The 14,138-nt window shown below is 48.9% G+C and overlaps 1 protein-coding gene across 2 annotated transcripts in view; it reads left to right on the forward strand.

Moving 5' to 3' along the window:
• CUX1 (cut like homeobox 1) overlaps positions 1–14,138 on the forward strand; it is a 258,390-nt gene that overhangs the window by 123,036 nt on the left and 121,216 nt on the right. For both annotated transcript variants that reach the window (XM_066634819.1, XM_066634818.1), the window contains exon 4: positions 3,094–3,172. In XM_066634819.1, the coding sequence (XP_066490916.1) occupies positions 3,094–3,172 (79 nt within the window). The remainder of the gene's footprint in view (positions 1–3,093; positions 3,173–14,138) is intronic.

Below are 14,138 nucleotides of genomic sequence, written 5' to 3' on the forward strand. Positions count from 1 at the left end.
AAATGGTCCTGTATAAAATTGCAGGTTACCATGTTTGCAAATGGTCTGTTTTCCCTAGCAATTGTGGGAACACACTAATTTGCAGTGTTACTGCATGGGGGAGGAGGAGTTGCGCATGATCATCCCGTCATCTTGAGGAGGGGAACTTCCCTTGAAAGAGAATTCCGGACCTATTGCTGCATGGAGAGGGGTGAAATCTAATAATAATAATAATACAGGTATTTCTATACCGCCTTTCTTGGTCGTCAGATTTCTCCTCAGACTTTAATTCAAGGCGGTTTACATAGGCAGGCTATACTAAATCCCAATAGGGATTTTTTTACAATTGAAGAAGGTTCTGTCTTTCAAGAACCACAACATTTCAGATGGATCTTTTATGATCTGGTATCACATTCTACTGTGCCCAACCTTTGCCTTGTCCTGAAGCTCGGAATGTGCAGAGCTTCCACCTCAAAGCAGCGAAGCCTCCATTGTGGGATTGGCTCCTCCAGGGCAAGCGGAGAGCAGCATGTCCGTTCCTGCCTGCCAGTCAGCCAGGTCTGGTGTGACAGTAACCTCAGGAACTCCTATCTGCCAACCAGAAGTCCGCAGAGCTGCGGGTTTCCCCTCCAAGTTCTCTCAGCAATTCAAAGTTCAAACTGGTGGAAGTTACTCATATCCTGAAAAGGGAAGGGCCACTGAAGAAGCCTGAGTCCTGTGGAAGCAGCTGGCGCAAATGCCTTAATGTATGCAGCTGGTTGGTTTGCAAAGGGGTTCAGATGTTGGAGGGAGAGGGCAGGAGTCTTCTTTCGACACCTGCCCAGCTTCCCTCTGAAACCTGGCCCTTCTATGTCTAAGGATGTTCCGTTAGGTGATAGCAAACCCTCAGAATGCGTCACCTTTGTAGCCATCCGCTGCACCCCTCCAGGGATCCCTGGGAAATCGCAGCAGTCTGAGAAGACCAGAACCCTCGTTGAGGCTTTGGAAACAGTCTGTTCGCACCAATGGAAGTTGGAAGGAGACCCTGAGAGCAGTGGGGAAATGCGGCTTAAGTATGTAGCATAAGTGCAGCCAGCTCAAGGCAATGCACATGGGCCTGTTAGAAAGCAGCCATTCCAAAGTCATCCAGGGAGGTTTATGACCGAACGAGGATTGGAACTTGGTTCTTCCTGGTGCACATCCAGTGCTCTGGCTGTCAGTGCATGAAGCTGCCTTCTCCCGAGTCGGATCTTTGGTTCGTCAGAGTTGGCCCGACTGGTGGTGCTTTTCGAAATGTCCGACAAGGATCTTTCTCAGCCTTGGTATCCGAGATCCTAGAATTGGAGGTTCTAGGAACTTCTACATGCAAAACAGGTGCTGCTGGGACTTCCCATTTCTAGGAAGTGGTGCAGTTCTTATTCCATTTAATCCTGCGCAGCCTATTGTGGCTGGCAGCAGCTCTCCAAGGCCTCAGGCAGGAAGAAGTCTCTGTCTGAGATTGGCTAACTGAAGGTGCTGGGACTGTAGTTCACATGGGCCTTTAGAGTACGTTTTACTTGCATGATATGAAGCTGCCGTATATTGGGCATGGTTCACATAGCTCAGTTTGTCTACACTGACTGGCAGCATCGCTTCCTGCCTGGCAATTTTTAGCAGAGATGCCAGGGATCAAACCTCCTCTACCACTGAGCAAAGCCTGTGCCCAAAACATCATGCTGTTTTCAATCTGCTATGAGACTCTCTGGCATTCAGTAAGTCGTACGAATACCTGATTTCTCTTTAAAAGCAAGTTGATTGATTGATTGATCGATGCAAGCACCAGGCTCTCATGGGGTGCTGGGAGGAGCCTGAATTACGGCAGAGAAAAATGTGCATAGTGCTCGATCTCCCTACAGTGTGCCCTCTCTTGTTTCAGCGCATGCATCCTAGTTCTTTAAAAATAAAACTGCATACAATTAACTGTAATTGGTGCATTAATTTCTAATGCAAAAGAGGTATGTCACTAGTTAGCCACTGTCTTTTTCTTTTTTTTACCTTTCTGCCAGGGGACCTTAAATAAATGAAGGCAGTGTTGTGGCCTATTAGTTCATGATGTAGGTTTTTGCTGTTGGCCTTTAAAGCAAGGGGGGGAAGCTCCACAGAGGGGCGTTTATCGATCTTGGCACTGCCGATATTGTACCTGTCCAGTAAGTGCTACATAATGGTTGTGAGCCTGCATTGTTTATCACGGGGCTGTTAGGATGTATCACTTCCAGAGCTGACGTGTTAATGGCTTGGATGAGAGACAGACCTGGCTCCGGAGCAGAGCAGCTGTGTCACTGCAAGCCATTAATAGTGCGTCTTAGAGCCATAGTTTCACATTGCTTTCTAGGGCTCCTTCCCCTCCCCACACGCACACAGTGGTGCAGCTTGAAAATATGGGCAAAGCAGTTCGGGCTTTTGAGTATTTTTTAGAGGTGGGGCAGGGCAGAAGGTAGGTGGGGATCAACTGGTATGGGTAGTAACCATTAGTAAGTGAGATCCATTTTCTTGTCCCAATAGAGCAGGTGGGGAAAACCTGAGATGGAGAGAGAAGGGGGCTTAAGGTCACCTGATGAGTTTGGGGCAGAGGCAGCGAGCTTAGTGCGTATCTGGGCTCAAGCCCACAATGTATCTTGCTAGGACGCATGTGGGGGGGAGGGAGGAAGGGGGGGGAGGGAGGAAGCCACACCCTAGCTCTTCCCAAAGGAGAGAACTGCAGTGGGAGCAGATGAGGAAGTCAATTAATGCCAGTAAGTCCCAGCCTCGTAAAAGCCTCTGAGCCAAGTTTACCTGGTAATCTGAACGAATAGGAGGATACCCTGCACTCCTGTGCCAACTGCCAGTGCTCTTGTCCTCGCCCCACCCTCCCACTTGATGAGAGCTTAATCTGGTCATGAGAGGCCTCAAATCTTGATGCTTCCCCCTTCAGCACTGGATGTGTTTTTCCTGCCCTGCTGTTAGCCAGCTTCCCATTTTCAACAGAACACGAACCAGCGTCGTCCATCATGTTTATGCAATAATAAATTCAGCCCCACTGGGGGAGGGAGTGTTTTCGCACATTGACATTTTTTCCAGAACTGATCGGAGACTCTCTCCCCCATTTCTCTTTTTCAGATTGATGCATTGGGCAAAAGAAGCAAAGAAGCAGAGGCAGCGTTCCTGAATGTCTACAAGAGATTAATTGATGTCCCAGGTATGCAGACTTATTGTCCCGTACTGAAAAGGCAGATGGTGTCTGGAGTTCCTGGCGGGCACTTCCTCCTTTGCCTGTTGGATGGTTGTGCTTGAGTAGCATTTCTGTTTGCCAGTCATTGTGTTGCAGTGCTCTCTAATGCAAGAATGATATGGGAGGCTCGCTGGCCAGCATCACAGAGAACAAGTGGTCGTTTTAAATCCTTGTAGAGAGAGATTGTTTTCCTATTGAATTGTTCCAGGGCTGAGCTGTTTCCAAAAGCCACTTGGAATGTGGATGGGATGCTTGTTTGTCTGTGCAGTTTTGAGTATCGAGACTTCTGGGAAACTTTGTCAAGAAGGCTGCATAGGGAGAAATGGACACCAAAACCAGCCGCTGTGCATCTGTTTTCAGCTTGCTCCCCAAGTTCAAAAACTGGTAATACCTGAAAAATGCACTTTATCCCCCCAAAATGAGGGCTGATTATTTTAAAAGCTTTGTTATAGTTATGTAAAAATTGTAAGTAACTGTGTTAGTCTATTAGCAAAAAAAATCCCAGTCAGGATAGGTATTGACTTCCTCTATCTCAGGACCAGCTGAAGTATCACAAAGTAGTGAGCATTTTTATTTTCCCTTACCTGTAATTCATCTTGAACTGTTTCATGGACCACTGAACTCTCTTGCGTCTTGTACATTTGGTTTGTATCTGTAGCTAAAAGGTGCTGAACTTAAAAGGGGTGTGTGTGTGTGTGTGTGTGTGTGTGTGTGTGTGTGGGGAGTCTGTTAACTAGGGGGTGTGTGGCTAAGGATGTTTGCATTACACCCCTCACCAGTTCCAAGGTTTGGCAGTTGGTAACACTGGGAAAGGCAGGTGTTCAGAGCAGACAGTACCTTCACCCAGATCAGACTCAGTATGCTTGCTGGAGAATGTGCGTGTGCCTTCTGTCCTCTGCCGCCCAGTTCTCCTCTGATGCTGATGGGCGTTCTCCAGTCGCATTTGAATTGTGTATCCATTTGTGAAATCCCCTAGGCCCAGGCAATGCGCTTGATATCTCAGATACTGAGGGTTTTGTGGGGTTAAGTACATTCTCTCTGAAATGGTATATTGGTGACCCTCGTCATCAGTTCCAGGGACGATTGCTTTAGCTGTTTTGGTAGACACCCTGAGATGCAGGGTGGCACTGTAAACTGAATGGCATCAGAAGAGACCCGCTGGAGCGGCCCAAAGGTCCACCTAGTCAAGCTTCCAGATTCCCCAGCATCCAACCAGATGCCTCTGGGAAGTCAGCCTACAAACATGAAGACAACAGACTTCTCACACAGTTGCTCCCCAGCATTCAGAATTCAGAGGTATACTGCCAGCAGACATGGAGGTTCAGGGTAGCTTTTGAGGCCCATGTCTGTGGCTAGATGTCTGTCAACCAAACTAATTCTTGTTTAAAGCCATCTAAACCAGCTGCCTAAAGACCACGGGTAATATACCCAATATGAAGAGATGAGGGACATAAACCACCATTTCTACCTAATGGTTGAGCTGGCTGTGTGGGTGCGTGAGGAGGGCAAAGACTCTCCATACGGGTGACGTACTGTTCAGGTGAGGACATCTCTCGATAACTTTCTCACTTCCACCTTACTGCTTTTCCTTCCATGCCTGAGTAGCCATAGCCAGGTGTGTTTTGCAGGGTTCAGTCACTTGGAATTTGTGACAAAGATGTAGACAAGAGATTTCCATAAGAGTGCACACTCCTTGCTTTGAAAGGCAAAACCAGAGACTTGGACAGCTCTTGGGCTGACTTGGGCCACTGCTCGAAATGTTTTTTCAAAGCATGGCCTGTTTGTGCCTCCTTGGAAGTAACCTGGGCAAGGGTGCCTCCATTTTGAAATGGACTCGGAGCCAGAACTCTCCTGCCACTGGGTTAGCAGCGCTGTGCAGAAATGAGGTGACTGAGTGAGAAAGTCGTATGGCCTACATGTTAACTTAGGCCTGACAAGTCTTTTTTCCCTGTGCTATTGTGCAAGGGAGGCTTGAGGCCTCCATTTTGATCATGCAGAAACATGGGGATGAGGTGCCACTTCTCCTGAGGAAAAATGATGGACCAGGTGGGGCTATGAATTTTCTTGGGGAAATAAGTAATGAACGTGTTGGACTATTTGGTCGTCCTGATGTTGTTTGTTCTTATTTATCCTGAGACAAAGCAGAGGGGACAGGGACTGGACCAGAGCCATCTCAGTGAGGATGCACTTGGGGTTTGACCCCAAGGAGCATCTTGGGGTTTGACCTGGACTAAGTCTAGCTTTTTTGTACATTCTAAGCTAAGCCCCCTGGAAAAACCTTGAGCCTTTCCTAGTGAGGGAGTTGGCTGGTCAGAAAATCTGGAGTGAAAATGTTCACTGTGACCTCCCTGTTTCTTTGACCCAGAGCCAAGTACTCATCTTTGGCACTGGGGAAAATGATGTTGGTGGCGGTGGCAACGGTGGAAAATGGCACAAATGGTTCTGGTCCCCAGTCAGCAAGGGATACTACCAGGGTTCTGCGTTCACCCCCCACCACTGTGCCCCTTCCCCAGTGCCAAAGCTGAGCACTTGAGCTTGGCAGGAGGGGCACAGGGAGGTGTGTGCAGGTAATTTGCTCGCAGCAATGCAAGCTTATCTCAAGTCTACCCACCACTCTTTGAGCAAGGGAGCTTGATATCTTGAGCCCTGCTGGTCAGCCGCCTGAGACCTTGGTCATCCTGGGTTTGAAGTGGGGTGCCTTTTGTTGGAGGTCAGCACTGTGCCTGCTGCCCCACTCTGAGAGCACAGTGACCAGGACCTCCTTGTTTTGGCTCTGGCATGCAGAACACACAGCGAGCGAGCGAGCAAGCCAGTGTGCGTGTTTGTGAGAAGGTTCTGAGGGCCTTCCTTTGCTGTGCATCTTGCTCTTCACATCCTGGGGGCAGAATAAAGAGACACTTAAATAACTCCCTTTGCTTTGTGGCGGCGCGGGTGGTGTGCAGTGGCCTTTATAACCAAACCAGAACAGTCTGAAAGGACTTGCCAGAGGGATCTCCTCCTCCTTCCCCTTGTTCTGTGGGTAAATGCGAGCACTTCTGCGGGAAGGCCTGGTTTGGGGCAGGGGGGAGCAGATCCAACCCCTCTGCAAGGAGCTGAAGCGTCAGGAATGAATTATTTTTAGGCCTGAACCTTTGGAAATGCATTACCTGCTGTGTAAAATATTAATTGCCTCTGTGGTTCTCCTCGTGTTTCATAACTGGCTGTCTGGCTGTTGTCAGTGTTCCGGGCCTTGTAATGGGGTGGGGTGGGGCACGGAGGAGGGAGGAAGTCCTTTTGTTTTAAGCAGCCTGCACCCCCCTCTTTCCGCCACCAGAAGATGAATGAGCCACCACTTGACAAATTGGAATTTAACGAGATAAATAGACCAGGCAGCCTTGTGGCGCTGGAGTTGTGTTTGCAGAGTCCGTGTTGCCATTGTGTGCAGACACAACTGTGGGCGCGGGGTTGCTGGTTTCATCTTGTGTTCACAAAGTGCAGCTGTGCCAGGCAGCGAGGTCCCCCCCCCCCCGCCAGTCTGACATGGTCGCTTCTGAAATTTGCAGAAGACTGTTTTAGCGCAGATGAATATTTTACGTGCGCTGATCAAATCAGTGGCCGTGCGTTGACGCAAAAACTCTGCAGAGGGAGGCTTGGAAGGGCCTCTGGTTCACCAGCCTGGTCCTGTCAAGCAGATTCCAGTCCTGATTTTCCCCCTCTCTCGCTGTCAGCCAAATCGGAGCCGACTCCTGCAGAGATGTCTAGGGACGCTTCCTCACTCATGGCCATAGTTTCAGAGCTCATGTTTTTTTTTCCAGAATTCCAATCAGTCGCTGGAAGGCCCCCCCCATCCCTCCTCCACGTAGGAAATGGAGGCCTTGCAGAAAGTGGCAGAGCAGAGCAGTCTTCCAAGAGGGGTCCAGAGATTTGCTTCCATTTAATGCACCTGCCAAGACCCTCTTGGTGTTTCAGGTGTTGAATTTGGGTCCTGGAAGTCAGCTGCCCCCCCTCCGCCCACCCCCGCTCTTGGTCAGGAAGCATCAAGTTCTGGAAATCTCTAGAAACCCCTCCATGCCAGAAAATAGGCCTCTGCCCTGAAGAGCTTACAAACTAACCTTTGAGACTGGTCACCTCAACTTGCTCCTGTTGTTCCTCCAGTCCTGGTTGGAAGACACCACCACAAGTCACGGTCCCTGCCCTGCTCCTTGAGCCACTGCGACTCTTGGAAGCAGCAGGCTCTCTCTGGCTTTGCTCAGCTGCTGCCCGCTGTGATTGGTCCACTGCCCACTGGTTTCTTTTATGGTGCCTTCTCCTTCCTGTGAGCAGACTTGGACCTAACAGCAGGTGTGGTGTGCAAACTTTTCCTAGGCTTCCCTGCCTCACCCTACAGGTCGGAAGTGCTCACATCTGTACATAAAAAACTAGCATGTCAGAGAAGGGGTGAAACTGGAGCCCGTCCTTCGCCGCGGACAGGCTTGTTTTGTCTCTGTGCAGGAAATGTCTTCTGAGGTGCAGTGAGAGCCAGTCCCTTGCCTCTGCAACAGGGCAGCTCACAGGCTCCGCTTCATTGCTTGACCCTACAGACCTCTGCCTGTCCTTGCCTCCCAGGAATCATGTTCAGCCTGTGTCTGATTGGTGGTTTTGCCTGGTCCAGGTTTGGCATCTCAGCCCCACCCTTTCAGTGCCAGACAAACCCCCCCCCCCCATCGTACCTTCACCTTGCACTGGTGTTTATAGGGAGCAGGCTACCCTGGCAACCACTAAAACGTGAATTGGACGCCAGGATCTGAACTTGGTTTACCAGCTGTCCGCCTTGTCATGGTCTCTTTGTATAATAAACAGGGGATTGCCTTTTTAATGTATTAATGGTGCCTACTGCTAAATTCTCATGCAAAATGTTTAATTTTCTTCTGCCTTCTAGATTAAAATATAAAACATTTATATACAGGTCTCTCCTGTGTCCCCCTTCACCTCCCCGCCCGCCCCCCAGCTGCAGTGGGTTCACTCTCTTTTTGGAGATGACATGGGTGGTCCCAGCACACTCCCCATCTAGAGGGATTTTCATCATTTTTGTGCTCATCAGCATGCTAATTGCTGTATGACTAATTATGCCCTGAATTCCAGTTGATTTTCTTAATGAGACAGCTGGGTTAATTATGTAATCATATGATTACATTAGCCTAGAGTGCCCCAGTGCTAAGTAATCCACGCGGGCACATGATGTCATTGTGGGAGCCAAGCTCACAAGGGATGCATTGAGCATTTCACCTAACGCTACAAGGGGGGGTGTCCGTGGGGGGAGCAGGGCTGACCTCAATGCTGCCTTTGTGCATGGTTGTCGTAAAGGGGGGTGCCTGCCATGTGGGGGGAGAGCCTTTTCCTTTTTGAAATGGTGTTCATTGATGAGTGTGGTCTCCTCTCCCCTTCTTGAGAGTGGGTTTGCATCTGACGTAAAACAAGATTTCTCAGACAGTTCAAACTTGGGAGATGCTTTGTGTGGGTGTTTTGGATTTCAGTTCAGTCCAGCACCCTGCCACAGGGCGTGTAATTGTACCTGAAATCAGCACATTTTCCTCCACCCTGCCTCCGTCTCTTTCCCCCTGCTCTTTCGCCTTTCCTGTGTTGAATTTTAGATTGTAAACCCCTTGGGGCAGGAACTCTATTGTTGTGTTCTCCATAATGCCCTGCGCACATAATGCCTCAGATTTATACAACACATTTTGTGTGCTCAATGCAACTTCGCAGGCATTAGTCTTGATGTAGTCACACATCAACCTTGTAAGGTAACTCAGGGTGCAGTCCTGACCAGCTTTCCAACACCAAAGTAGAGGCTGTGCAACTCTGAGGTAAGGAAACAAACATTGCCTTACCTTGAGGAGGCCTCCGTGACTGCCCCCCAACTGCAGGATGCTGCATGTGCCCCACTGGCATCGCTATGCCAGTGCTGGAAAGTTGCTTAGGATCGAGCCCAGTCGTAGGCAAGACTACTTAGAAAGAATTCCCATTATAGTTAATGGCGCTTACTCCCGGGCAGGTGTGGATAGGATTGCAGCCTAAGTATTGCTATCCCCACGCTTCAAAAGGAAGATGTGGCTTGGATGGATTTATATGCCTAAGGCCACTGAGTGAGTGCAAGGCAGAGGCGAGATTCAGGCCAGGGGGCTCCTGATTCGTAGCCCAGTCTCCTCGCTGCTCTCCAGCAACATATTGATGGTGCTGTAATAAGGTCTATTTCGCTGCTCCTAGAACAAGAGTCCAGTGCTCTCCCTGCATCTGGCAGCTGACATGAGCGCCAAGACAGAATCTCTGCTGCTCTGTTTGCAAATGGTGAAATGGAGCTTGTGGCATGGCAGTTACCAAGAATGGGGGGGTGGTGAACTTTGCTGCTGGCTGTGTTTTCCTTGGGAGCTGCTGTTTTCCCCCTGACTCTCTTGGGACAGTTCTTCATGATGACCCATCATCTTGCTGGGCTCGGGAGATGGTGGTGGTGGGACACTTCCACTGTCAGTTGCCTGGAGGGCGGCCACCGTAAAATAGGCAGCAACTGAACAAAGCTGGAGGAGGGACGGTTTGGGGCCCAATTTTGCCCTGATCCCCTCTGCAACTTTGGACTATTCTTATTCCCTATTCTTGTTGGCATCCTTCAGTCTCGGAAGACTATGGTGTCACGCTCTGAATGGTGGTTCTGGAACAGAGTGTCCTCTCCAGTGCACGAAGCCTGGGTAAAGTAGGTATGGAGGATAGGCTGTTACCCATGCAGCAAATCCCCCCTCTCCACATCGCTGAAATGGTCCAATGGAAAGGCAGAGGCCAATATGGTTGGTTCCAGCGGCGTCGCAGGAGTTGCCAGAACGTGACTGTGTTCAGCCATGAACTGCCTCAGGGACTCCAGCTCTGGATTTTGCCTCGAGGTTGACTCCTGAAGCCTTTTCCATAACTGGATGTAGCCACAAGGCAGTGGAGGTTTGGGATCAGAGTTTTCCTTCTCTCAGAAGGATGTCACATATTCACCTGTCTGGTAGCAGGAGGAGCACTGGTACTTTTTGAAAGGTGCATAATTAGCACATCACCATTTGGTTCATTCGCATGGTCTTGTTTTGGGGTCCTTGTATATGCTTGACTTGTCATACAACTAGGTTTCTGTGGGAGAACCATATCTAATGGCTAGATTGCCCAATTGACATACAGACTATCCCTGGCAAAGGATCTCAAGCAGGAAGTGTTGGGAAAGACCTCGGCAGTCTGGTTCCATGTGGTGTGATTGTGGCTGTGGAGATGGGCCCAGAGCTCAGGAGCAAAGCACCTGCTCCATGTGCAGAAGTCTCCATCCAGGTTCTGCAGTCGCTGCCATTTTTGGCAAATGTGATCTTGGGCAGCAGGGCTGAGGAAGATCTGTGGAGAGTTGCTGCCTTCACCGTGGACCACGCTGAACTTGGCTGGCCCAGAGTCAGTCAGTCAGTCAGAATCTTTATTGGGATACAACACCGATAGACACACATGCAGAAAATTTAAAAAAAAAAATCACAGATCTATAAAACGTGAAGAAACTCCCAGAGTACAACCTGTTTCCCAAGTTCTATTATGCCTTTAACTTTTGAGTAAGGCTGGCCCAGTGAATTTGGCCCAGAGTAAGGCGCAGATGTTTCGTGCCTGGACGTGGCCATACTTGACATGGGCATCCTTGGGAGTGACAGTCCGCTGCTGGGTGCGTGGGCTTCTTCTCTTGTGAACCGCCTTGGGTGGAGCTGGCTGGAAGCCTTCTCGGCAAATGCTTGAATTATCAAAATGATAAATCCTTTTGATAGCCTTCGGTGTACTTTAAGAACATAAGAACAGCCCCACTGGATCAGGCCATAGGCCCATCTAGTCCAGCTTCCTGTATCTCACAGCGGCCCACCAAATGCCCCAGGGAGCACGCCAGATAACAAGAGACCTGCAAGGCTTCCTGGGAATTGTAGTTAAGAACATAAGAACAGCCCCGCTGGATCAGGCCATAGGCCCAACTAGTCCAGCTTCCTGGATCTCACAGCAGCCCACCAAATGCCCTAGGGAGCACACCAGATAACAAGAGACCTCATCCTGGTGCCCTCCCTTGCATCTGACATAGCCCATTTCTGCAATCAGGAGGTTGCACATACACATCATGGCTTGTACCCCGTAATGGATTTTTCCTCCAGAAGCTTGTCCAATCCCCTTTTAAAGGCGTCTAGGCTAGACGCCAGCACCACATCCTGTGGCAAGGAGTTCCACAGACCGACCACACGCTGAGTAAAGAAATATTTTCTTTTGTCTGTCCTAACCCGCCCAACACTCAATTTGAGTGGATGTCCCCTGGTTCTGGTATTATGTGAGAGTGTAAAGAGCATCTCCCTATCCACTCTGTCCATCCCCTGCATAATTTTGTATGTCTCAATCATGTCCCCCCTCAAGCGTCTCTTTTCTAGGCTGAAGAGGCCCAAACGCCCTAGCCTTTCCTCATAAGGAAGGTGCCCCAGCCCCGTAATCATCTTAGTCGCTCTCTTTTGCACCTTTTCCATTTCCACTATGTCTTTTTTGAGATGTGGCGACCAGAACTGGACACAATACTCCAGGTGTGGCCTTACCATCGATTTGTACAACGGCATTATAATACTAACCGTTTTGTTCTCAATACCCTTCCTAATGATCCCAAGCATAGAATTGGCCTTCTTCACTGCCACCGCACATTGGGTCAACACTTTCATCGACCTGTCCACCACCACCCCAAGATCTCTCTCCTGATCTGTCACAGACAGCTCAGAACCCATCAGCCTATATCTAAAGTTTGGATTTTTTGCCCCAATGTGCATGACTTTACACTTACTGACATTGAAGCGCATCTGCCATTTTGCTGCCCATTCTGCCAGTCTGGAGAGATCCTTCTGGAGCTCCTCACAATCACTTCTGGTCTTCACCACTCGGAAAAGTTAACATCAACTTTCACTTTGATGTTGAAAGCTAGAAATCATTGACTGGCATGCGGCAGAATCATGCCCCAGCCATCCTCACTGTGAGGAGGCAATTAGTTTTCTCTAATAGAAGCCATAAAAATGAAAGCAGCCGCGACGGTTGCAGCCCGGCCTCTTTACCATATCCCAAAACAATATCCAAAGGCTGCGGGCATTTTAATCATTCATCTCTGCTTAAGCAAAGTTTGGAGTTTAATGCGAGGAGACGGTTTTAACATTCTGTTCATACTTTATTCTGCGACTGTTTTTGCTTCTTTGACATTAACCTTTAATAGAGCTAAATTAAATATACATATCCTGATGAATAATTATGAGATTGCCAACGTTTTCATTTACGATATAATGCTTTCCAGGGATTTGGGAATTTATTGACTAAAGGTTTAGTCATTATTCATTTCATAATGTAGATGTTGGTGGTGCGGGGGAGGGAGGTTGGTATAAATTCTTGGCTAATTTTTTTTAGTTGCGGGAAAGCTGGCTGATTTGCATTTCTTGTGGGTCCTCTAGTGAATGTCCTGGATAATTTGGTTTAAAAAAAAAAAGAGGGTGCACGGGGCGTGATTTTCCTGCCCTGTGAAAGTGAAAGATGACAAGCTTGTGCAGGATCCTGTCTGCTCCCAGGTCCTACACGGGTACCTTAATTCTTAAGTCCTACCTGGCCCCACCTGCCCTTCTTTTGCTGTCCCTTATGCCTAGAACTCTCTTTCAGAACACCCATGTACTGCTATCTTCTCCTGCTTACTTCGAATCCCACCTTTCCTGAGAAGCCCTTGCACAACCACTGAGTAGTCCACACTGTGTGCCCCGCCATAATCAAGCCTAAGTGTGTGTGTCTGAAATAAGTGTGAGTTAATCCCTCTTTTACTCCACCCCATGTCCCACCCCTTGCTCTGCTGCCTCCTCTCTGTTGTTTTAAATTGCGATTCCCCCCCCCCTTGCAGAGATTTATCCTGCTGTGCTTTGTAAAGCACCATGCATGCTGGTGTTGACTCGGGCCCATGGCTCATGTTTTGCTTGTTCAGCCCCTGGCAGCATGTCCCATTAGAGAGAATCTCAGATAGTAGGGGTGGGAATGATCCTGCTGCTCGAGACCCTAGAGAGCCTCTGTGATGTCTGCTGCCTAGGGATCTAATTCCAGTCATATGCTCCCAGACGTCATTGGTTGTTGTAAGTAGAGCAGGGGGACTGTGTGAACCATCATCCGCTCCAAGTGGGAGGGGTAGGATAAAAACGGAAGATTTTAAATTCTTTAAACTTTGCAAAATAAGATGCAGTGGCCCTGCAGCCAGTATAGCCAGCCTCACCCTCAGATGGTTTGACCCCCACTCAATCAGGACACTTCTGTAGGAGCCTCACTGCCCTGAGCTGCTGAGCTTGAGCTTGATTATGGCTGTAAAGTCTTCCCTTTGCTAAAAACAGTTTTTAAATAACTAAATGTGGGATGAATATTTTAACAGTGCTAATAATGAGAAACCAAAGCTCCTAAAACTCACAAATGAGAAAATGATGTCGCTATAAACTATGCATTTGATGTGGGGCGCCCCCCTGCCTGGTTTTTCCCTTGCATTACAGAGGGGTGAACGCAGGAAGCCCTTGGCAAGCCCAGTAACACAACGCAGCACACCCGGCCTCTCTCCACTGAACATAACCCAGTGCTGTTCTTCTGTAAACGCTGGTGCTGGCTTGACACATCGCAAAGTGCCCAGGCTTGCGTTTTAGTGCGCTAAGAGAGGTCCAATGGGCTTATGATGCATTTCCAACCACTGAGGGTGGTCTGTAAAATTAATGATTGTGGCGGCTTCAAATTAGCCAAGCTCCCTAATATGTACCATTGTTGATCCTCCAAGATCGGTGTGTTTAACATTCCTCGACGGGAGACTAAATCTCTGTAGCCATTTCACAAGTGATGCTGGCGCCCACCTCAGAAATGTATGCAGTGCTCCTTTTATGAGACCTTTCAGATTCCTTTC

This window comes from Tiliqua scincoides, chromosome 8 (genome assembly GCF_035046505.1).
Source record: "Tiliqua scincoides isolate rTilSci1 chromosome 8, rTilSci1.hap2, whole genome shotgun sequence".
Lineage (NCBI taxonomy): Eukaryota > Metazoa > Chordata > Lepidosauria > Squamata > Scincidae > Tiliqua > Tiliqua scincoides.